This window comes from Chamaea fasciata, unplaced genomic scaffold (genome assembly GCF_029207755.1).
Source record: "Chamaea fasciata isolate MVZ Bird 193981 ecotype frontalis unplaced genomic scaffold, bChaFas1.0.hap1 SCAF_10, whole genome shotgun sequence".
NCBI lineage: Eukaryota > Metazoa > Chordata > Aves > Passeriformes > Sylviidae > Chamaea > Chamaea fasciata.
The window spans coordinates 4,412,007-4,435,038 of NW_027094095.1; the positions used below are offsets into that span (position 1 = coordinate 4,412,007).

Genomic DNA, 23,032 nt, shown 5'->3' on the forward strand with positions numbered 1-23,032 from the left:
CTCTCGTCGGGTCTCTGCTGCTCCGGAGACAGAGGCCAAACACACATGTTCGAACTGTTTCATGTGAGAAACAGCCGAGAAAAAAAATCCCCAAAACTCAACAATTTCACAAAAAAAGGGAGAGCAGATCTTTGCAAATGTCCAGCACATGCAACTCCTCAGGCCACAAGGCTGCCTCAGACAGAAAACAGGCTTTCAGTGGATGCTCCATCCTCACTCGCTCCCACTGACTCTCTTCGGCCAGGATTTTCCTAGTAGCTCATGTAGCTTTAAAAGCTGAGCAGTCACATCTCCTTGGACTCCATACCTGCTCCCAAAGAGGAACGGGGCCAATTATTTTTTTTTTATCTTTTCCTGCTTTCAGTCAGAATTAATTGATCCATAATTGCACCCACAGAGGGGGAAAGTTAATAGACACAGGAACAAATGCCAAAGCCACAGCAGAACTGGCTCTCCAAGCCCCTGCCTGGAGGAGCTCCATCTCCTCCTAATAGAGTCCCCTGTAATTCCAGTGCGTGTGTGCTTGTGCGTATTTAGGGAGAAAAACTGAGGAGCCTCGCTATGATGAAAACCATTTCTTTTCCTCTCCCCCATACTTTGTGCTGAAGGAGCAGATGGATCCAGGCTGTTTACATCACAGAGGTCATGCCTCAGCTTAACAGTTGGGGAACTGACTGTTGGGAGAGATGCTCATCGCAACCAGGAGATTGCTAAATCTGGGCTCCGGCAAACTTCTGCTGGTGGCAAGCGAAACACACAAATGTCCTCCTGCAGCCTCTTTGCATTCGGGACCCAGCCTGGGTGTGTTTGGGCTGTTTCCCCAAAGGGAGCCTCTGCTGAGATGAGGCGAGGGCAGAGGCAGCTTAGCAGCAGCTCTTGAGTGTGAACCCTGAGGAGAAGGCTGGAAATCCCAAGTGGACCTTGTTACCCACCGATACAGATGGTGTGGTTTGTGAGCTTCGTGGGGCCAGGTTTCTGCAAGGAGGCTCCCAGTGGCCGTGATTTCAGCTGAGCACGGCCTGGCTTAGTGGTGTAACTGCCAGGGAAAGAATTCCTTCGGTGGAGGTGTTTCCATGGAGCTCATTCCCAATGTGACCATCTCTTCTCAGTTCAGCACAGCCATGGGACAAGTGGGGGTATCTGTCCAGGCCCTGCCTGTTCATCCAGCTAAGAGCCAGGCAATGGAAAGGTCACACCTCCCATCCCCCAGCAGAGCCAAGTGCTCTCTTGCAGCAGCAGAGGATTGCAGTGAGCGCTAAAAACAAGAGGAGCTCAGCAAACAGAGCAAGGAACGAGGCCCTTCCTGCTGCCCTCAAGGACACACATTATTTGTGTGCACAAGTACCTTCTCCTGCCTCAGGTCCTACTCCTCCACAGCTCCAGCAGCAGCTTTGGATGATTCACCCAGCCAAGGTGCTGCATGCACAGAGGATGTGGCCGTGTCCAGGCAGGGGGACTCGCAGTGGCCTTGCCATGGAGTGGCAGAGCCCGGCTGGCCACCTGGGCTCACCTCGCTCAGCCCTGCGGGGAGCTGAGCAGTCCTGCTTTACCCTGGATGTCTGCCACGCCACAAGAGCATCTCCATTGCCAATTAGGCCACCCACCCACTTGCATCCTTCCCCAGTAGAAACCCTAATAGCAATAAACAAACAGTGGAAATGCCAGCCGGTGCCTGGGAAGAGTCCTTAGGCAACTGCATCCAATTCACCGGGCACAGGAACAGCTACTTGGGGCAGTCCTGGTGCAGGGAAGCACCAAGCTGGGCCAGGGTATGGCCAGGCATTCCACCAGCCCTGCTGTGGTCCTCTGGCCAGTGCCTGGCTTGTGTCCCCAAGCTGCTTTCAGCATCACCCCAGCACCAAAAGCCTCGGTATCGACACAGGACACTACACTGACACGATCCAGCGCTGTAATAAGGGGCTTTCCCAGCTTCCTAACTTTCCTTCTCCAGGCTTTTGCAGGAAAGGTCCTGCTTGCCACCAAAACCCAGCTGGACTCTGCCCAAATGCCCAGGCTGGATGTGGCAGAAGAAGTACAAATTCCACCCAATGCTGCTTGGATATCTGCATCCCCCATAAGAATTCCCTCTCTGCAAGGCAACGTGAGGCCCTTCCTGCAATCCCCAAGAGCCCCTGGACTCAGACTCCAGAACAAGAGCTGGGAAAATTCGGCCCAATAGCAGACCCCCACCTGCCACTCTAGAAACTCCTGAAATCACCACCACCATCACACTTGAACTTCCAGGGACACTCAGGAAAGGGACAGAGACTACCAGGGCCATTCTCCACCTTGACCCTTGCATCTAAGGGCTTTCCATCTGGCCAAACCACTGCTACAATGGCTTTTGCATTTTGCCATGATGAGTAATTAGCTAAAAAATTACCTGCTTCAGTCAGAACAGAGGAGCCCACGTCTTCCCCCAGTGCAGGAGAGGGCACACCGTTCACCAGCCCCTGCCAGCAGCTGAGGATGTGCCGATGCAACCACGGTTCATTGTCATGGAGACAAGAAGAGTTTTTGTCTCCAAACCCACCTCGATGTCATGGATTAAAACTGCCTTCCCCTTGGGAAATGCAGGACAAGGACAGTTGCTTTGTCCCTACTTATCTTCTGGGCTTATACACGGGCACCCCAAGCACCCTTATCCTCACCAGTCTGCATCCCACCAGTGCAGGGCACATCCTCCTGGTCACAGCACAGAGGTGCTCTGTATCGCTCCCCAAACCCATCCCAGTCCCTGCACACCCCACCACAAACACGTTTTCGTAGACCCCTCCCCACCCCATGTCTCTCCCCTCTTGCAGGTCCCAAGCAGCCAGAAGATCCCCAGTGACCATTTCTCCCAGGGGACCAAAGGTGAAGTAACAGTAATAATAAATATCTTCAAGGCTGTCCCTTTCCCAGCTCCCCAGGGAGAGAAGGAAGCAAGCATAGCCAGGGAGCAATCCCTTGCTGTGGGGCAGGCAGGTATGGAGGGGATGGAGGGACACAGGGAGCAGCCTTAGGTCCCAGGAATGTGTGACGGGCACAGCTCGGAGGGAATGACCACACTGCTTACCCTGACAGCACTCCCAGGACAAGGTTGAGGACAAAGAAGGATCCAATGATGATGAGGGGGATGAAGTACAGCCAGTTCCAGGTGGCTCCTAAGGCATCATTGGTCTGGAGGGGAAAGAGAAAAAACATGTGTGACATCACCTTCACCACCAGTGACAGGGCAGAGGGAGGGTGTGTTAACTTCAGTGCTCCAGGCTGACCACACCAGGCTCCTCAGGGGGACATGGCCATGCCTGCCAAGCCTCCTCAGCACCCTGTACCAGCCATACTTTCCAGTCTCCAGTCCTCATCAGGCAGGACCGCTCTCCTCCTCCCCCTCCAACCATCCCTGCAGAGACTGTAAGAGATGGGGATAGCTGGAGGTGCAGGGTCCTGCAGCCCCCAACTGGGGTGCTGAGGGCGAGGGGTCACCCTGAGCATGTTTTCCCCAGCAGTTTGATTCAGGGCTCCCAGGCACATCCACCAGGATGGGGCAAAGCAGCCCTGCGGCAGCAGGGCCCGCCGAGCACAGATTTATAGGGTGCCTGAAGACCAGGGAAAGTGGCATCTGAAGAAGAGGCAGCCAATGTTTGACCCTTCCTGCATGGTGGGGAACCTCCAAAGAGGCATTCTGCTGCTGTCATCAACACTAACACCTTGCAGACCATGGGAATGTCCCCCAAAGCCAAGGAGCTGAGAGCAGATGGGAGCTCTGAGCATGGGGCGCAGCCCGACAGCTGCAAAGGCTCCTGATGAGCCCTGCTCAATACCTCCAGACATTCATTTACCAGAGGTTTTAATAAAGCAGTGCCCCTCTGTCCCTCCCAGCTGCCTCCCAGGCCCCATTTGTCCTCTGGTGTCAGGCATGGTGCACATGACGCCGGGCTGAGGGTGATGCGGCAGAACGTGACTGTCTGGGGGAGGTGGTATCAATCTTCTCGCAATGAAAGACTCTCTTTTCCCTCCCTCTTCCCCCCTCTCCCTGTGCTAATTAAGCCCTCATCTTCATCTGAGTCATTGGCACCACGTCTCCTGGTCGGCCAGTGCAGGAGCTGAGGCAAGGCTCTGCAACGGGAGAAGCGCGACTCTGAGGAGGAAAGAAAGTCACTGTGCCGGAGTCTTCCTCCAGTGGGAACTTCAGCTGGGTGTCCCCACTGCCCTGACACCGAGCCTAAGGCAGGAAGGGTGACACCAGGACAGGCGTTGATCACAGCACCGGGACAGGGGATTTGGTGGGCAGCCACCTCAGTGACAAGGAGCACCCGGCACACGGCAGCGGCAGAGGGTTCTGAAAGCTTCTGGGACTCATTGCTCTCCTCCTTTTGCACTAGGGAAACCACACACATCCTCTCAAGATCCTGCTCTTTCAAGAGCCCCAGTTCACACCCAGCCCCTTTCTTTTGGGCCACAGGAGAAGCAGGCACAGGGAGGGAGAAATGATGCATGGGAATCCCAGACAGGCGATGTTCAGCACAGCCCTGCAGAGACGCCCAGGCCACTGTGCTCTGCTCTGGCAGCACCATCTCCCATGGCATCAGTCTTCAAGGCATCGTGCAACCCTCAGCCCAAGCTTGGCTGGGCTTCAGCTCCCTGCCAAGATGCCACTGGGTACCTGCCACTCATGTCAGGACTGCTTGCCTTTGAAACTGGCTCCTGCCCAAAAAACACAGGCTTTCCCCGAGGTCCTTGTCACAGGGAATGCAAAACAGACGGGCTCCTTCCCTACAGGAGAACAAGACATCTTCCCCCAGAACTGGGGCCATCACCACCCCGTCTTTAGCCATCTCAGCAACAGAGAGAGAGAGGGGGAAATAGGAAGTTTTCCCAGGGTTATCAGTGCCCAGACCACCTTTTCCCTCTCCATTTTTTGGGCACAACAAAGCTGGTGACACAGGGGACTTGCAGCAGGGAAAGCTGAAGGCAGGGGCTTGGCAGGACTCTGGTGGCACGGACTGACTGTGATCCCAACCTCTGTGCATTTGAGTGCCTGGCTCCCCTGGAGGTGGAGGCAAAGGGGGTTGGAGAGATTTTTAAAGGGATTAGCGAGGTCACAGCACCACTTGCAATCAGCAGCTGCAGGAGGGGCACTGCTGGGGCAGAGGAGGAGATGGGGAGCTGTGGCCGTGGACCACACACTCAAAGACACAGCACTGATCACGTTGAGCTCAGGGATGGACCCAACCACCCAGGCTGCCACCAGCAGCCCCAGGCACAGCACTGCCACCAGCAGCCACACGGGTCCTCCTGGCTGGTGCCAGCTTTGCTGGCATCCCCCAGCTCCAACATGAAATTTCTCCAGGGCATCCCAATGCTCCCTACAAACCCAGGAACTGGTGATGCCCAGTCTGGATGCGGTGGCTCCAGACCATCATCTGGTACTTGCTCAGCCACTCAGACTGTGAAAAACTCACTATCCCCACTGGAAGCCTCCTCAAGCAGATGCACCAATGGCTGCTGTAATTTCCAGCCTAAATTTATTTGTGGTCATTTTCTATACCACTCCGTTCTTTTGCCAGCACTGGCCTTTGGCTGAAATAGCTCTTTCCCTTCCTGTTTTCACCCTGATCTATTTCTAGACAGCAATCACAGCCATCTCCAGCCTCTGCTTTGCTGGCCAAAGCAAGGTTCTTCCAGTTCTCTCTTCCCCAACCGGCTCTCCTGCCCTATTTTATCCAGTAGCCCCTTCCCTGCTCCAGTCCAGGCTCAGCTCATGCTTCCTGGACACGGGAGACCTGAGTGAGCAGCTGGATGGGTCACACTCCATCTCTGCATGATGCCACAGAGATTTTACCACCCCACCTGCTTCCCACCATCCTCCCTCCTCGTTCTTGACCCCCCCTGCCCTGCAGCCAGCTCATGGTCACCCTGATGTCACCCGCTCACACTCTCCTCCTCCAGGCTGCTGCTTCCCAGCCAACAAAGACCTGAGCTCCAAGGAGAGATCTTTGCTGCTCCTCAGCAAGTCCTTGGCTTTCCTTTTCTCACTGCATCCCACATCTCTTCCTTCGGCCCTCAGATGCCTCCCAGCCCAGGATGGCAGCCTGTGTCCCTCCAGCTCTAGGGAAAGCCAGTGGATGCTGGAGCCAGGAAAGCCCATGACGCATCCCCAAGGACTCCACGAGTTGGTGACATCTCCTGTGTCCCCTCAACACCATCCCAGCCCTGCTCACTTCCCCGCCAGCCTCACAGAGCTCCTCGTCCCCTTCCCCTCTTCCCCTCTCCATTCCCACTTTCCCACAGCAAGCCCTTTACTACAAGGAGCAGCTCCACGACGTCTCCAGGCCTGCGATGCCAGGTTAGCCCGGCGTGACCTACCTTTGACAAACCCGTGACTCATTTTCCTCTCTTGCCTCCCAAACCTGTTCCGAAATGGCATGAGATCGAGGTCAGCCTCGCAGTCCTATTCCTGCCTGCCTTACTTTTCCTCCCCTCCTCCCCCCGCTTTTAAATATAGGCATCGCATTCGCTATTCTCCAGTCAGATGGTGCCTCCCCCAACTCGATGGAGCTGTTAAAAATACTTGTTACCAGACCTGCCATTTCATGTGCCAGCTCCCTCTGAGCTTGGGGGGGAAGCCATCCCAAGCACCAGGGCTGGTGGTCTCAGCATTGGGTTTCCACGTTGGCCATGCCCTCGTTCCCGGTGTCACGCTTTTTGTCGCTTTGGGTTGGCCCAAAAGCGGGGGCCGAAATGTCCATCCGTGCCAAAATCCCTCCAGATGTCTTTTCACTGGGCCTTGCTTCCGTCTGCAGAGGTGGGGAACGGCTCACTGCTCCTCCAGGAGGTCTGTGTCAACACAACTTTGCTGTGGCCCTCAAAGTCTTTCCCAACTTTTTTGTCACCGAGATGTCGTTGTCTTGACTGAGCAGCCTCTTTTCCCATTCCTGTGGGGCATCATTTGTTCTTGATATCCCTCCGTAGGCAGTAGTTCATCGTCTTGGTCCAACTGTGCCTTCCCACAGGTTTTTTTTTTTGCCTTTGTTGAAGGTACAAGGAGGTTGTTTGCAGAATTCAGGGTCGACACAGGAATTTTAATCCCTAAATTACACCAACTCCTTTAATGAAGAAATTCCAGGTTCCTGCCTTGCTCCCTGCACAGCTGAGCAGGTCCCGTCACTCACCCAAGCTCTTTGGGACAGGCTTTTTATATTCCTTTGGGAAATGGAGGAGCTGCTCGGTGCCAAACCTTTGCTGCTTCTTCCCTTCCCTTTGAGAGACCTCCTTCTCATGATGCACCCCATCACACCCCAAACTATTCTATGGCCACCAGACCAAGACCCACCACGCTCACATCTTGCCACGACCCCTCCTGCTGCCAGGGAAGCCCTCTGAGCCTACAAATGACACCGGCGAGGCGTGGGAGCAGGACCCTCCTGAGGGAAAGAGCCTCCACCAGCTCCTGCTTCTCAACCCCCAAGCACAAGGTTATTCTTTAGGCAGCTCTTGTGGTGTTTGTTTGGTTTTTGGGTCTTTTTTTGGTTTAGCTTTTTCCCCCCAAAGGGCAGGAAAAGGCGCAGGAAGCTGCAAAAGCAGGTCTCACCCGGGGGGCCAGGAATCTAAAGAAATCTAAATTTATCCTCAAGTCGAATGCACAGCACAAGCTCACAGCCCACACGTCCCCTCCCTCGGGCTGCGGCGCAGGGGAACCTTCAGGATTTCTTTGCTGTAGGGGAAGGGAGGGGGGAAAACCTCAATAAAACCCCCAAACTCCGTCTCCCCCGGCTAAAAATAAACAGAGAGCAGATTCAGTCTGTGCAGGGAGCCTTAAGGGCCACTTGTTGCTCACCAGCTTGGGGAGGGGAACCGGGCACCTGTGGGCACCCAAAGCTTTCGAGGAGCAGCAGGATGTGGATTTCATTCACACAGAGGTTTGGGGACGGTGGGAAAAGCCATGGATCTCAAGGATCTCTCAAAGGGAGCTGTGCCTGCCTTCCCCAGCACTTTTTGGGTGCTCACAGAGCAGGACAGAGGGTGCAGAACCACCACAGCTTCCACCATTTGAGCTCCAAATCCTTGGCTTGCCACCTTCCAATGGTCTTTGCCTGGTGGTGACACCCATGGTGCCCCTGCCACGGCTGATGGTGTCCCCACAGCATCACCTCCCCTTTGACAAACCCTCTGACCCGCTTCTCCCTGCAAATCACAGCTGCAGAATCACACACAGGCCAGCAGTCGCAGCCTCACAGCCCAGCAGAAGGGGGGTTATTAATTTATAAATTTATAAATTAATTATAAAAATACTTCCCAGCAGATTCTCTGGCCTAAGCAGTTCCCTCCAGACCCTGACACCCGCTGCTGCTCTCCCCAGCTCAGTAACAGATCTCCTTGTTCCCTTTAATGGCAGTAATTGAATCTTCTGCATGCAGGGCCATGCTTCACTCCCTGCCTGGGATCCATCAGCGACCCTGGCACTGGACAAGATCTGAATGGAAATGCTTTGCTTTCCCAAATCAGGTTAATGAGGAAATGGGTGCATTTCCTCTGCAAGGTCAGGACTGGCCCGGGGTGGGACACATCCTGCCATGGCCGAGCATCAGGGTCTCCAGGCAGGGTGGAAACCTGCCTGCCCCATTCCCTTCCTCCAGCACTGCCCTTCACTGGCCCTGGGAAGCTCTGGGGTGCCAGGGGCAGGCAGGAATAATGCCAGAGGAGGACACAAAGCTCAGCATAACCTTCTGTCTGAATGTGTGCAGGGAAAGAGTGGGGGAAACAGGAAGAGGTCACGATGCATTTCGTTTTTCTGTTTCCTGAATGGAATGCAAAAAAAAAAAAAAAAAGCGTTGCTAGAAGCATTACTAAAAATCAAGCGTTTTCAAAAGATTTGAAATAGGCACCGAGACCGACGTTGATGCTGTTCTCCTCAAACCCACCAAGAAATTGCACCCAGATGCCCCAGCATCAGTGCACAAACCCAGTGTGTGCACAAACTCCCCATGTGTGCCTCCTGCTCTGCCTCTCCCCACAGTCATCCCCCACCGTGACCCCTCCACTTTTGTTCCCAAACTTGCACCTTCCCCCTGCTCAGACCCCTCCTGTGCCTTCCCCAGCACCCCCCTAACCCCTCTGCAGGCAGGATGAACGTTTCCTGATGGAGCATTTGCAAAGCTTCCCAGTTCTTTCCAGTGCAGAATGATGTGCCAGCACAGCTGCCTCTCCAGCTGGACCCAGAGCCTGGATGCTGCAGCAGGACTTGGCTTCCACAGGACCAGCTGTGGGGCTGTTTCTCATGGGGCCTGGATCCCTGCTTTGTTTTGGGCATGCTGCAAGCCTAGAGAGGCAGCTTGGGCCCCCAGGACATGATTTTCATTGGTGTGTGACGTTCCAAGATGAAGGAACATCCCCAGCTCCAGCTGTGCTGCTCTGGGCCAACAGACCCCTGCACAAACTCACTCACGGACCCCAACAGCCCCACAGCCCAGCCCTGGAGCACAGGAGCACATTCACCAGTTTGGAACCAGCTCTCCATCACCTCCTCAACGCCATTCCCAGCACCAAACCTGCTAATGGAATTACAAGTCCTGAGCTTAGCAAAGATGAGCGAGGCAGCAGTGAGACCCCACTGCCACCTGCCACCCTTGAGCCTGGAGCTGCAGGGCAGTGCCAGAGCATCCGGGCTGGAGCAGTGGCAGCTCCAGCAGCCCCTCGGAGCTCCTCCAGTGCTCCCAGCAGACGGTCTTGGAGTGAGACTTTCCCGCGCGGGCAGGGAGGAGGGAGTGGGCAGGGAGCTTTTGATAGAACATGCCTGAAAGCTGGGATCCAGCAGACACAGTTTGTTTCTTGCTGTGTCATTTCATCACATACACACACACACACACGGAGGGAAAAAGGGGAAGAAGGGAAGGGGGGGAAAAAAAAAAAAGAAGGCAGGAACATTTGGCAAGCTGGTGTGGGTCTGGCTTTGCTGAGTGCGGAGAAAGTCGTATTTCTAAAGGGAGAGGGGAGAGCAGGCTGGCTGCCACACACGTGCCTGGCAGGGCCGGGCTCCAGCACCCACGGCTGGCAGCACGGGCACCAACTGGAGCCATTCGGGGGGGAAAAACAGCTCATTTTTGGAGTTGGGAAGGGTTTGAACCTTTGGGGTGGAACCTGGAGCCTCCTCTCTGAATTTGCTCCAACATGCTCTCTGTTTAAAACACGCAGCATTTCGGAGGAAAGGGGAGGAGGAAAGGGCTCTGCCCCGCGGTGTCACAAGTGCCGGGGACTTTTTGGCAGCCCCCGGTGCCCCGTCCCTGAGCCCATCCCGCCGCGCCCGCACGGCCGGGAGCCGCCAGGAATAGCTGCAGAGGCATCGCGGGCTGTGCTCGCTGCCGAGCTGCTGGCAGCTCCGGGTGCTGATTAAATTTTCATCCCTCCCCGCCAGGATATTCTCTGTGCGTTGCGTTTTAATTTAAAACACATAAGAAGCGACTCCCGCTCCCTCCGCGAGCGTTCCGGATGGAGAGCCTGGCGCCGTCCCAGGGCACAGAGGGCTAAAAATCCAGGTGGTTTCCCTCTTTTTTGCCATCCCTCTCACCTCTCCCGCTCTCTAGCCTCTCTCCCTCCTCCTCCTCCTTCTCCTCTTCCCAGCTCCTTGCTGGGAGCCACAGTTATGCATCACATTCCCAGCTTCCTGCTGTACTGAGCTCCTTCAGCCCATCATTGTGGTGTCAGGGCTTGTTTTGGGGATCTTTGCACCACCAGCAGAATTCCCACAACCCTTGGGACGTGGCTGGAGTTGCTGCAGCTCTTGCCCTGGTGACAGACACCGGGATCTGCAGCAGCTCCTGGAAGTATTTGGGCTCAGGGAGGTTTCCCAGTTCATCTCAGGTCTGAGCAAACGGCCCCCAAAAAAGAGGAAAATCCTCTCTGGTCAAGTCATTAATTTTGCTGCCTCCTGGCTGCTCTATGGAAAGACTCACTCTTCCAAAAGGTTGAGGAGGAATCCACCCAGAGCTGCACCATGCTCAGGTCTCACCCACGCTGCTCACACAAAGGTGCTCGGGGGAGGGCAGGTGAGTGCTGAGCATCCCAAGGGACAGCTGTGAAACCCCAGGAATATATGCCAGTGAGCAGTTTTGTACACACACACATGGGGAAACAACTGCTCTGCAGCAGATTCCTCCTCTGACCCCCCCCAAGGTCGACTGGGGCAAATGGGGATGGGGCAGGAGGCAGAACAGCCAAGCCCTGCTCACATTTCTGACCCATGTGCTCCAGCATGACCAGTGATATGAACACACCTCCCTTCCCCAGTGGCCCACATCAGGCTGGCCTGAACAGTCCCTGTTTCAGAAAAGGATGGATGTGTCACTGCATTTCAAAGCCAGGCTCCAGCAGAAGACCTTCAGTACTTTAATGGGGCTCGTCAGGAAGATGAGGACAAACATTTTAGCAGAAAAAGCGGTAGTGGTTTCAATCTGAAAGAGGGTCGATTTAAATTAGATATAAGGAAGAGGTTTTTTTCCAGGGAAGGTGATCACACACTGGCAAAGGTTGCCCAGAGAGATGGTGGATGCCCCATCCCTGAAAGTGTTCAAGGCCAGGTTGGATGAGGTTCTGAGAAACCTGGACTAGGGGAAGGTGTCCCTGCCCCTGGCAGAGGGGTTGGACCAGATGATCTTTAAAAGGCCCCTTCCAATCCAAACCATTCTGTGATCTCAAGTTTGGTGCTTCACAGACAAAACCAGCCCAAGCCAACTCGTGCAAACCCAGCCCTGCACCCGGCAGCACAAAATGACTTCTGCACACGGTGAGATTCACCAAAACTCTTCTGCGCCCCACGCGTAGAGGAGATCCCAGACACTGAGGGCACCCTCCCCTCCCAGCCCCAGCACCTCCAGCACACTGGAAGCACGTGGGGGTTGAGTCACACATGCTGCAAACCCCCATCCTTGCAGCTGCTCCTGTTTTCCAGCCACTCCTGCACACACAGCTCACACTTGGCACCCAACCCGCTCCCCTGCAGCCTCCTGGCTCTCTGCTGCAGCTGCTCAGCTCTGCACGGGGCTGCAAGACCCAGGCCCACCTCCCCCGAGGCCATGGACACAGCTCTGCCTGCCACCACTGCATTTTGGGAGGTGTTTTTGGAAGCCACCAACAGCTTGGTGTTCTTTCCCCCAGCAAACGCTCCCCTCCTGCTGCAGAAGCACCCGGAAGGCTCTCAGCACTCAGCCCTGTACAGTTTAGCCCTCCTGCTTTCCCTGTGGTCCCAGTCCCTTGTGCCAGGAGAGGATGAGGAGTTCAACCTGACAGCCAGATCCATGCAGGGAAACACTCAGCAGGCTCAGAGCCTGTGAGCAGGGCCAGCAGGAATCACAGCAGGGTTTGGGTTGGGAAAGCCCCCTGAGGTCATCGAGTCCGACCACTAATCCAGCACTGCCAAGGCCACCACTCAACCATTTAAAAGATGGGGACATTTAAAAGATGTCCCCAGGTGCCACATCTGCACATCTTTTAAGTCCATCCAGCAATGGCGAACCCAGCACTTCCCTGGGCAGCCTGTGCCGTGCGGGGGCTTGACAACCCTTTTGGAGAAGTTTTTTTTCCTAAATATCCAATCTGGACCTCACCTGGTGCAACTTGAGGGCAAGTCTTCTCACCCTGTTGCCTGGGAGAAGAGACCAAACCCCACCTGGTCACAACCTCCTGTCAGGGAGTTGTGGGGAAGTGAGAAAGTCCCCCCTGAGCCTCCTTTTCTCCAGGGTGAGCCCTCCCAGCTCCCTCAGGAATTACTGATTTCAAACTCCTCAGCAGTTTGCTTCCTGGGATGGTGGGAGCCTGGCTGAGCATCCAAAGCCACCAGTGCCCCACTGCTGGGGAGCCCCTCAGCAGCCCTGCCATCCCCCAAGCCCCAGCAGCAGTGTTTCATGACAAAATGCATCCCTGCCCCAAGCCAGCACGGCTGCAGAGGCGGAGAAGTAGGACAGTGAGTCTCTTTGCCAGCACTGTGCTTCCCTCTGGTCCCTACAGAAATCAGGCTTGGTCTGGAGCCAGCCCAGGGAAGGGGCGTCTGCTCCAGGAGAAGAAGAAAACCAAAATATTTCTTAGGCCCCGTTTCAGACCACAGAGGCATTCTCAAAGACCGAACTCTCCTCCAAAAGAAATCAAAGTCCCCCAGGCTCCCGGGGACAGGAGCTGGAAAAGCCACAACACCCCACAATTCTTTTATTTCAACCCATACCGTGATTTCTGCTTCATGAAGGCAAAGCTGACATGAAGAAAGCAAAAAAGCAAGCACGGGGATGAAATAATCCATGTGGAAATTAGCTTGTTGTAATGCTGCCTGCAAATTCCAGGAGCCACACTCCTGGACCTGGTAGAATGGTGGAAAAGCAGATCTTAAAATCATGATACAGCCACACAGGGGAATTCTAAAGTAAGCAATTTCTTGGAGAGATTGCTAAAGTGGTTATCCTGCCATCTCCCTCTCCCCTGCAGCGTTAATCCACAAGGACACAGCCTCCCATCACTTTATCCCAGTGGGAAAACGGAGTCCCCCGCTGAACCCCCAAACCTGGGCCATGGGCTGGGCAAGGTCCACGCTGCTTAGCAGCAGGAGCCTGCTCTGGCTTGCTGCTCCAAGTGATGAAGGTGATGGCAGAGCACCCCTGTGAGTTTCCAGCCCTCCTCCTGCATCCCCCAGGGCCTGCGTCCCTCATCTTTTTACGAAAAACAAAAAGATAGAAATCCATTCTTCTGTTTCCAAGCAGCAAAAGGACAGAGCACCCACAACCTTTGCACCATGAGGCCCCCTGAGGATTCCCTGGGGAGGACAGGAGGTGCAGCCCAGCAGTGCTGGCAACACCAGCTCTGGCCACCCCCAGGCTGAATCGGCAGCATTTAATGATACCAAGGCCCCAAACTCTCATTCAGTTAAAAGCCAGGGAAGGTCCCTGCTCCTTTCCATAACTGGTCAGTAACAGCTGGTCCTTTGCAGAGGAACAGGGAAGGCAGGCACCTTATTTATGGTCCTGGCCATTGGGAACGTGGTGATAGAGCATGACAGTGACATGGGTGACAGAGCACGTCTGCCCAGCTTTGCTAATTGTGCTGGGAAGATGATTTGGATCCCCACAGGGGGCCCAGAGAGCCCCCAGTTTAGCAGCTAGGGTAGTAAATAGGGGTTCCTGTAGGGTAGGCACAGTTTTCAGGGCTCCCAGCTCCTGGGTTTTCCGACCCAGGTGATGAATCAGCAAATCCCAGACACTGAAGGGATAAGTTCCACCGTTCCCAGCAAGGACACCCCAAGAACAGGAGATCAGACTCACTCAAACAAACCCCTGAGCTCCACCAGACCACAGATTGCCCGTCTGCTCCCCATCCCCTCACACCCCACCAGCAGGACTCCAGCACAGGGAGTGCTGCTGCAGATTGCTGCAGGCTCCAAAGGCTGGGAAGGGGGAGACACCGGGAGCACTGATGGAAGCAGGTTTTGCAGGGAGACAGTCATTAACACAAGAGCAAGGCCCAGGGCAGGTGGCACCAGCCACAGGCATGCACAGGCTACATATAACAGTGGGAGCAGCTGCCCAGGGCACTGGAAAACCACCTTCCCTGAGATACTCCATTATACCTGGCCAATAGGTGCTACGGGTAAATCTCTAATCCCATTGACACACCAGAAATGGACACAAAATTGCAGTTTCCCGGTCTGAACGCTCAGGCGGTTCGATCCTGCTTAATTCCCCCCCACTGACACAGCAAGATCCTGACATTGCCATCTCCTTTAGGAAGAGGAAAACCAAATCCTCGTGGAAAGCTCAAGCCTTTGCAATGAACTCTCCCCTTTCTGCTCCAATCTAGGTTTCACAATCCATCTGTCCACGCACACCATCCTGCACCCCCAGACGGGACCCTGTGACAGACTGAGCAAGGAAGGGGGCCCCAATGCTGACAGCCTGACACTGGCCTGGGGTTTAAAAACAGCCTTTCCCCCTGAAAGTCCCTCCTGAACAGAGTCCCTCCTGAAGCAGTTTCCCCACCACATGCCACCCAATTTGCCTCCCGCAGAGCAATGCCACTCTGCAAATCTCCGGGCGTTATGGGAACCAGGGTATAAAAACATTCCCGGTGCAATGACGCCAAAATTGATGCTGAAATTAGGCTGGGAACAGAACAGGCACGGTTGCTTCTAGCCCACAAACTCAAACATGCTTACATGGCCACTCGCCCACGGCGATATTGCACTCTGGGATCGCCTGGAGCTTTTCTTCCAGCCAAAGCTCCCTCAAGCTGCTCTCTGGGCACTCCAAGGGCTTGGCCATCAGCAGCTCCCAGCAGCTGCAAACCACTCAAAGAACTCAGCCCAGCCACTCCTCGCTCCATCAGCACAAAGATCCCAGCTCCCTGCTGGGCACTGAAATGCTGCCACTGCCCCAGAGAAGGGGTCTGAGCCCAGCTCTGAGGCTTTCCCAGGCCACCAGACATCCTCAGCCTGGTCTGCAATGCCCAGAAAACATGTCCACTCTCACAGAGCTGCCCTGGGGAGCACTTCCTTCCTTGGAAGGATTCCTCCCCAGAGACAGCCTTCAAGCAGGAGGATCACTGCAGGACATGCCCACGAGGTTTTGCCCTCTGCAGAGAGTCAGACGTGGGGACCAGGCCCTTAGAGCTCCCTTTGCCTAGAGTCATGGAGCACGCCCCTCCAGAAGGATTAACCCCATTTCCATCACGAAGGAATCTCTGGATTGCAACTCTGTGTTGCAGCACGCAGCAACAGCCTCCAGCTGCCCACCCCCAGCTACCCAGAGAGCCCCCCGAGCAGCAGGACTCACGTTGTAGAGGACTGTGGTCCAGCCTTCCATGGTGATGCACTGGAAGACGGTCAGCACAGCGAAGAGGATGTTGTCAAACTGCGTGATCCCGTCGTTGGGACCGATCCACTCCCGGCACTCGTAGCCTGGGGGGCAACCCTGCACCCCGCATGGATGGGGGGGGTCGAGCTCCTCCAGTTCACCTGCGAGCACACAGCACAGAGCCAAAGGGGGCAGAGGTGAGGGGCAGCTCGTCCCAGCTTTCCTCCACTCGTGGAGAGGGTGCCAAGCCCTTGTCCCCACCTGAATTGTTTGTGTAGCAGGCTCGGTGCAGCTTCCCGCTGTAGAACTCCAGGCCGATGATGGCAAACATGAGGATGGCAAAAAAGAGCAGCAGGCCAATCTGGAGGAGAGGCACCATAGCCTTCATGATGGATTTCAGGACAATCTGCAAGCCTGGGAGAGGAGAGAAAAGGGCACAGGTCAGAACAGCAATGCAAACCCCCTTCCAGGGACACATCCATCCCAGCTCTGTCAGGAGGAAGACAGGGAGCAGAGAGGATGGACAGTGAACAGAGAGATGCAGGAGGCCAGAACAGCCTGGAGGATCTGTCTGGGCAAGAGGATCCTGGAGGAAAGCACCATTGCAGGGGAGGGAAAGCCAAGCTGCAGAGCAAGGCTCCAGCAGAAGTTGTTTCTGGTCCCCACTTCAACATCCTGCCTGTCCTTGCCCCACCTGGACTTGGGACATGGCTTGTGCAGCTCTGTCCCCCTTGTTGCCCCCAAGGCACAGATCCAGCCCTGCCAGTGCCCAGGGCGGGAGGGACAGGAGGACTGGTGCCAGCAGCAGCCTAGTTTCTTCTTTTATCCCCGTGCCAACAGATGAAATCTTGCAACAAAAAGGAAAAAAAAAAAAAAAAACCAAACCCAAAACAAAACAAGAAATCACCCCTGAATAAACCCCAGTCCTGAAAGGATCCACCCACAGCCTTCTGGCCAGGGAAGAGGAGCTGCCAGCGGGCTCTGCCAAGCACAGAGCGGGCAGGGCAGGGGACAGTGCCACCGGGGGACACCAAGCGCTGCCACCTTCGAGCTCCCACCAGATGGAGAGGTGGGATAAGGTGGCACAAGGACCCCTCTCACCCCAGGGACATCAGGGATGGATGTGCACACCCCAGGAGGAAGATCAGGAATATCCAACTTACTGGGAATGCCCGAGACGAGCTTCAGGGGCCTGAGCACACGCACGGCCCGCAGCGTCCGCAGGTCCACGTGGGTGTTGAAGTGTGTCCCGGCCGTGGCGAGGATGCTGTGGGCACACAGGGACACAGCAGGGTCATCCCAGGGAAAGCCCTTGGCCACTTCAGTGACATGTTCTCACACCAGGCTGGTGGAAGCCAGGAGGAAAACCAGGTCCCTGGGCAGGGACAGGGATTCAACTCCTCCCCGAGCCTCCTTTGATGCTCACACCCAAGTGCACAGGCCACTATTTCCAGAGAAAGCTAGGCAGGGGCCCCCCAGCCCCAGCAGCACCCCATCAGTGCCCCCCACAGCTCAGGATGGCTGGGGACAGCCTCACATCACCCACGGATCCCATCTGGGGTCTCAACACCACTGACACCACATTCATCCCGGCTGCATGGGATCGGACTCCCTCCCAGGAAGGTGGCACGTGGACCAGGAGCAGCACCCCAGAGATGTGAGTCACTCCCCTCCGTGCTCCTGAGGCAGCACCTCCAGCCATCAGCTGCCCTGGCTTTTTCCACACATGGAGCTTCCTCAGAGTCCCACCTCTGGGACTGCTGAGAAGGAGCCGAGAACCTCACATACATTCCAAAATCCATAGTAATGAAAGTTTGATGACCTTGGAAGGCAAACCAGCAGGCACAGGGAGGACTCCAGAGGTTTTCTTTTGAAACGCAAAGATTTTTTTTTTTTTTTTCCAAAGCCCATCTCTGGCAAACAAATTGGGGCAGGAGGGAGCTGGTGCACACTGAGTCCAGCAGTGGAAAGGCTCGGCGCCCCACACCTGCTCTGGGAACAGGGATGCTGCACCTCAGGGATGCTGGCAGAACCCTCTCCCACCCAGGCTTGGTCCCCAGATGCTGAGTGGGGAGCAGCGAAGTTGCAGTAGAGCAGCAGGGGGTGGGAGAGGAGGGGATGGGGAGGAGAACGGGACAGAGGGAGGCAGCAACCGCGGGGTTGTTTGCAGCAATCCAAAAAGCGAGGGAAATTGGGTCATTGTTCCACTAATTCATCTAATTACAGGCCAGAGCAGCTCTCTGGCGTGCTGAGCAATTAGCACTCTTTCTCTCACCCTCTCCCTGAGGTACAGCAGGTACCAACCTGTCCCTCCAGAAAGGCGCCTGGGTTTCCTAGGATACCCTGGCAGCAGAAACGCTCTCACATCTGCAAACGGGGTTGTTTCAGCTCCTTTTCCCAGTCTCCTCTTCCTCCCTGCCCCAGCACAAGGGGTCACAGCCTGGCCCCAGCAGCAGTTGGGATGCATTGCCCACAACCCTCGGTGTATCACACTGCTTATCCCTGATATTTACAGGGATCTTTTACCCTTGCTGGCGCGTTCCCTTTCCCCCGAGCCCTTTTCACACAGTCTCCGTGCCCCAGCCCGTGCCCAGCCCCAGCTGCCCACAGGACTGACAAGGAGAACAGGAAAGGGACTTAATTAAGTCAGGAGCACCCAGGGGCTGGGGAGAGCTGTGCTGTTAAACTGGTTGTAAGATCAAAATCAATAAGTATGATAAAGCACGGCCACTCGGCAGCGCCAGGGAGGGAGGGAGAGGAGCCCTGTCATCCCCCACCCTTTCACACACCCTGCAGCGAGAGCAGGGTACCCCAGCACTCCCCAAAATGCCAGCAGAGGGGACACACTGTGCCAAAGCCATGCCTGAGACCTTCCTTCAGCTTTTGCTCCTCATGTTCCAGCCCCTGGAGTGCCACCAGCCTCCCAAAGCGGCGGGAACACTCCAGCCAGTCCTGAGCACCTCCAGGATGCTCCTGGGCAGGATGCAGGCTCCAGCCCTTCTCCCGAGGGCTCGCCAAAGCCAGCCCAGCCGCAAGGCTCCTGGCAGCAGCGCAGGGCTGGGCTGGGCAGCCCTCTCCTCACCCCAGTGCTGGAGCGATGGAGGTGTCGCCCGGGCGGCCGCAGCACACCTCCCGTCCCCGGGGCAGGAGCGGCGCCCGGGAGCGCCCCGGCTGCCAAGTCCTCGGCTAACCCAGATTTGTTTGAAGGGCTCGGGAGGCGCCGCGCTGAGCCTCCAGGCAAGGCTCGGGCGATTTCAGGGCACTCCTTCCCCGCGCTCTAAATTAGCTGCTAAGAATGGGACTCCTCTGTGGCAAGGTGACATGCTCCTTGTCCTCGCTGGGGGACAGGGGACATCACGAGCTCACCGGGAAGGAGCTTTGGACAGATCACCAGACCGAGGCGGATGCACTCAGACCTGTCACCCGAGCGGTGACAAAGGGCTGACCCTCTGCTGTGACAGAGGTGCCTGCACATCCTCCTGCAGGCACAGCCGTGGCTCCCGGTGAAGGAAGAGGCACCGGGACCACACAGGAGCTGCTCCCAGCAAACCCATCCGGCCCAGAGCTTCTGGGAACGCTCTGAGCAGCCCCAGGCCACCCTTAGACCTCATAAAGTGGCTGGGAAAAGCGAAACAAGCTTCCAGCCTGGCTGCTGGCTGCTTTTCCCAAGCTGGAAGTTACACACATCCCTCTCCAAGCTTCGCTGGTAGGCACAGACACCACCGTCGCATCACTGCAAATTATAAATCCAGCGCTCAGAACACACCTTGCTGCTTCGGACTTCAGCATGTCTCACCTGTCAATTGTTTATTAGCCCTCTAATCGTGCCTTTTATTAATTAAATATTTTTTAAAACCTTATCAGCCAGAATTTCCAGTTTCTGAATTAAGGTTTCTCAGAGCTCCTGAGATGGGACTCGGGCTGTGACAGACCTTTGTGCTGCCACAGGGCAGCAGCTCCGGTATCTGTAAAACAATTTAAACCCTTTTCGATCACTTACAATATCCACGTCTGATGTGCTAATAATTATTCTTTATTTTTAGGCAAGGACCCAAACTAAAATTACATCTCACCATCCAAGTTATTTGAAAAAAGCTGCCAGATTTAGGCTATAAAAATCCCAGTGATCTCATGCTTTTCATCATATGTACTGGAGGAAAAAAAGAAGAGGAAAAAAAAAATAAGTGAAGGCGTTTTTATAGGTCACCCAGGCAAAGGGGTTAGTTTTACTTCAGAGGAAAGGGGGAAGAGAGACTTCAGGTGGAGAAAAGAGCAGAGAGGAGCTTTTGGAAGGATGCAAATGAGAGAGGAGGCAGGATGGGAAATATATGCTAATTTCCCTAAGTATAATTGAATAGTGAGCAATCACCAGCAGACAAAAACACTCTTTCAGGAGAGTGAAAAAATAATAATCCAATGCTTTGTGTTTGCAACCAGGATGATTATTTTATTTTATTTTATTTATTTGGAGGCTCCGGGGGGGGGGAGGGTGAGCTCCCGCTGGGGCCACCACACCTGCGAGCTTTGGGGCTCGGCACAACCCGGCTCAGCCCCCAGCAGCAGCTGAGCAGAGCACACACCCTCGCCTCCAGCTGAAGACCTGCACCTTCAGATCTCTTCCCCCAGGGGTCAAGAGAAGGATAAAAAAACCCCAAGAATAATCTCATCTTAAAGGAGTCCCTGCTTTTTGGGACGGCACAGGATAAAGCACCAGTGATGTGTGATTGCCTTGCCCACGCAAAGTCAACGCTGAATTCGGGCACTGTCCCGCTCTACAGCACCCATCGTGCCCCCTGTGCCAGGGCTGTGCACTGCTGGGCTCCCATCATCACACCATCCCACCCCACCCCACCAGCAGCAGCCCTCGGCCCTACGGGACAGCACACACAGCTCAGGCCACGCTGCAAAGAGCTTCACACCAGAGACCCCAAGCAAAGGCTGAACCCCAAATTATCAGACTGACCCTCGATTCAGGCCCCCCCCCCCCAACCCCAAACTGAGCTCCTCTCAAGCATTCCCCTTGGGAGCACTGCTGAAACTCACACAGACTGTCCCAGCAAAGGGTGTGCTGGGTGGAGAGAGACACAGGCTGAGACAGACTAATCTCAGCCCAAAATCTGGGGCAGGCAGGGTGCTGGCTGGCATGCAAATTAATATTTATAATTAAGTGGAAAGGCCCCTGAAGGCTTGCACTGCCACCTGACTCTGCGAGGGAGACTACTTCATAATTAATACACTGGTCAAACGGCTGACACAAAGCGAGTTACCTGATGAATTCGCCCCGTTCCTGCCCTGTTCTGGGGGTGAACCAATGGGTGAATTCATCCCTGCCCTCTCTGCAGGCAGCATCATGTAGCAGGACCTTCTCAAGGTTCTTGGGTCCCAACCTGGCTCGAGGCAGGGCCAGCAGGGTCAGGTCACCCGCTCTGAGGGTGCTACAGCAGAGCACAGCCTTGGGGACACCAAGGGACAGGGACAGCAGGGCCAAGTCCTGCCCTTGGCACAGTTCAGAGCGACGTCAAAGCCTGCATCACCTTCTCTTGCTCTTTCTAGGTTTCGGGGCTGTGACCCAGGTGGATTGAGCTGCTGCACAGCTCCTGCTCCCGCCCCTCCCCGCAGCTTGGAGAGGGCTGGATGGGCACAAGTGACTCCCTGAGCGCTGTGATGAGGCTGAAGGACAAAACCTGCCTTTAGTCTGGGGGTGAGATGATTCCCCAAGGCCACCCCTTCCTGAAGAAGCCCCCAGGATTTGGGGCATGAGGGAGCATCCTGTGTTCTGGGTTGGCCAAACCCCACGTCTCCCTCCTGCCTCCATCCCCATGCTGCCTCTCAGCGGATACAGGATTTGGCAGGGTGAGGTGTTGCTGATAAAACTGCATTTGCACACACAGGACCCAGTGGAAACCTAAAGCCACTGAGGGCAGACAGGAGTGCTGGCCCCACAAGAGAAACAGAGGACAGGCAAGGGCAGACCACAGCAGGGCCCGCCTGAACTCATGCCAAAGGACGGGTGAGAGACCTCAGAGCATCCACCCGTGATCCCACCTTCTCAGCGAGGATGAGGAGGAAACAACCCACTGCCCATTCCCTCAGGCCAGGCTCATACCCCTCACCCAACCTCCCAGAGCGAGGCTCATGATAGTGCAAAGAAGCCCAAGGCTTTTCCCCCACGGCACAGTGAGGACATCCCCCCGGAGCAGGAGCCTTACAAGGGTGTCGGGGCGCAGCAGGAGCCCCTGGGGACCCGCAGGGGTGCCTGGCAGGGGAGGCAGTGCCCCCGGGGACCAGCAGCCACGTGGGAGGGACTGACTCACTCTGCGGCTTCAGGAGACCAACTGGGGAAGAGGAGCCGGCAAGGATGGAGCCGGGAATCGCGTGAGCGGCACGCGGGCCGGATCCTGCGCTGGGAGAAGGCGGGATGCCTGTCACCCCCAAAGCCAGAGCAGAGCTCCTGCCTGCCCAGTGATCTCCCACCCCCGTCTCCGGCCGTTTTCCCACATCGCCACCCTGTCCCCTCGCCCCGCCAGGGGAGCGGTGCTGCCCTGTGTGCGAGGTGTCGGGCACGTCCCAGGGCCGTGGCATATGGCACATGAATCATTCACCAAGCTGGGAAATTAATTATTCATCCGAACGAAAGACCAAACATTTTACTAATTGTCCTGAAAGGAAAGAGCTGGGAAAGGAAGGGGTGGGAGAGGGGGCAGGCATCAGGTTGGATACTGCCAGCATTCATGAAAGGAAAAGAAGGAAAGAGCGGGGGGGAAAGAGTCTTGTCTGGTGCGATCAAAGTATTGCTGGGCTTTTGGACCTGGGGTTGTCTCTTTGCTGGTTTATCCCTATAGGACAACACTCCTTGCAGCGGCTCAGGCCAGGTTATCCAGCAGGATAACCATGGCACGAAGCCGCACTTGTGCTCTGATTCCACACTTGTTCTCCAAATCTCTTATCCATTCCCTCAAGCTTCCTTGCCTGGGCCTGCATCGTACTCCCTGGGTTAGGGAAATGCAGGTGTGGGAAGAGCCTGTTCCCGACCCAGGGGTGCTCCTGTGTGCTCTCACACCTGCGTGGTGTTCCAGACAGCTGTGGGGCCAGCACCCCAAACCACCAGGGCATGCAGCACGTCAGTATTCCCAGATGCAGCTGCTGCCAGCTCCTGTTCAAGGATCCCCGTTCCATGTTCAAGAATCCCCCTTCCCATCTCTGGAATTCTGAGATTGAAAAGA

General features: G+C 55.6%; 1 protein-coding gene across 10 annotated transcripts in view; it reads right to left on the bottom strand.

The window, feature by feature from the left end:
• CACNA1E (calcium voltage-gated channel subunit alpha1 E) overlaps positions 1-23,032 on the bottom strand; it is a 108,326-nt gene that overhangs the window by 54,129 nt on the left and 31,165 nt on the right. For all 10 annotated transcript variants that reach the window (XR_010722396.1, XM_066192128.1, XM_066192120.1 and 7 more), the window contains exons 5-8: positions 16,973-17,076; positions 16,071-16,223; positions 15,789-15,970; positions 3,059-3,162 (exon numbers count right to left, since the gene is read on the bottom strand). Coding sequence is in view for 9 of the 10 variants with exons in the window: in XM_066192128.1 (XP_066048225.1) it covers positions 3,059-3,162; positions 15,789-15,970; positions 16,071-16,223; positions 16,973-17,076 (543 nt within the window). In the remaining variant the exon portion in view is untranslated. The remainder of the gene's footprint in view (positions 1-3,058; positions 3,163-15,788; positions 15,971-16,070; positions 16,224-16,972; positions 17,077-23,032) is intronic.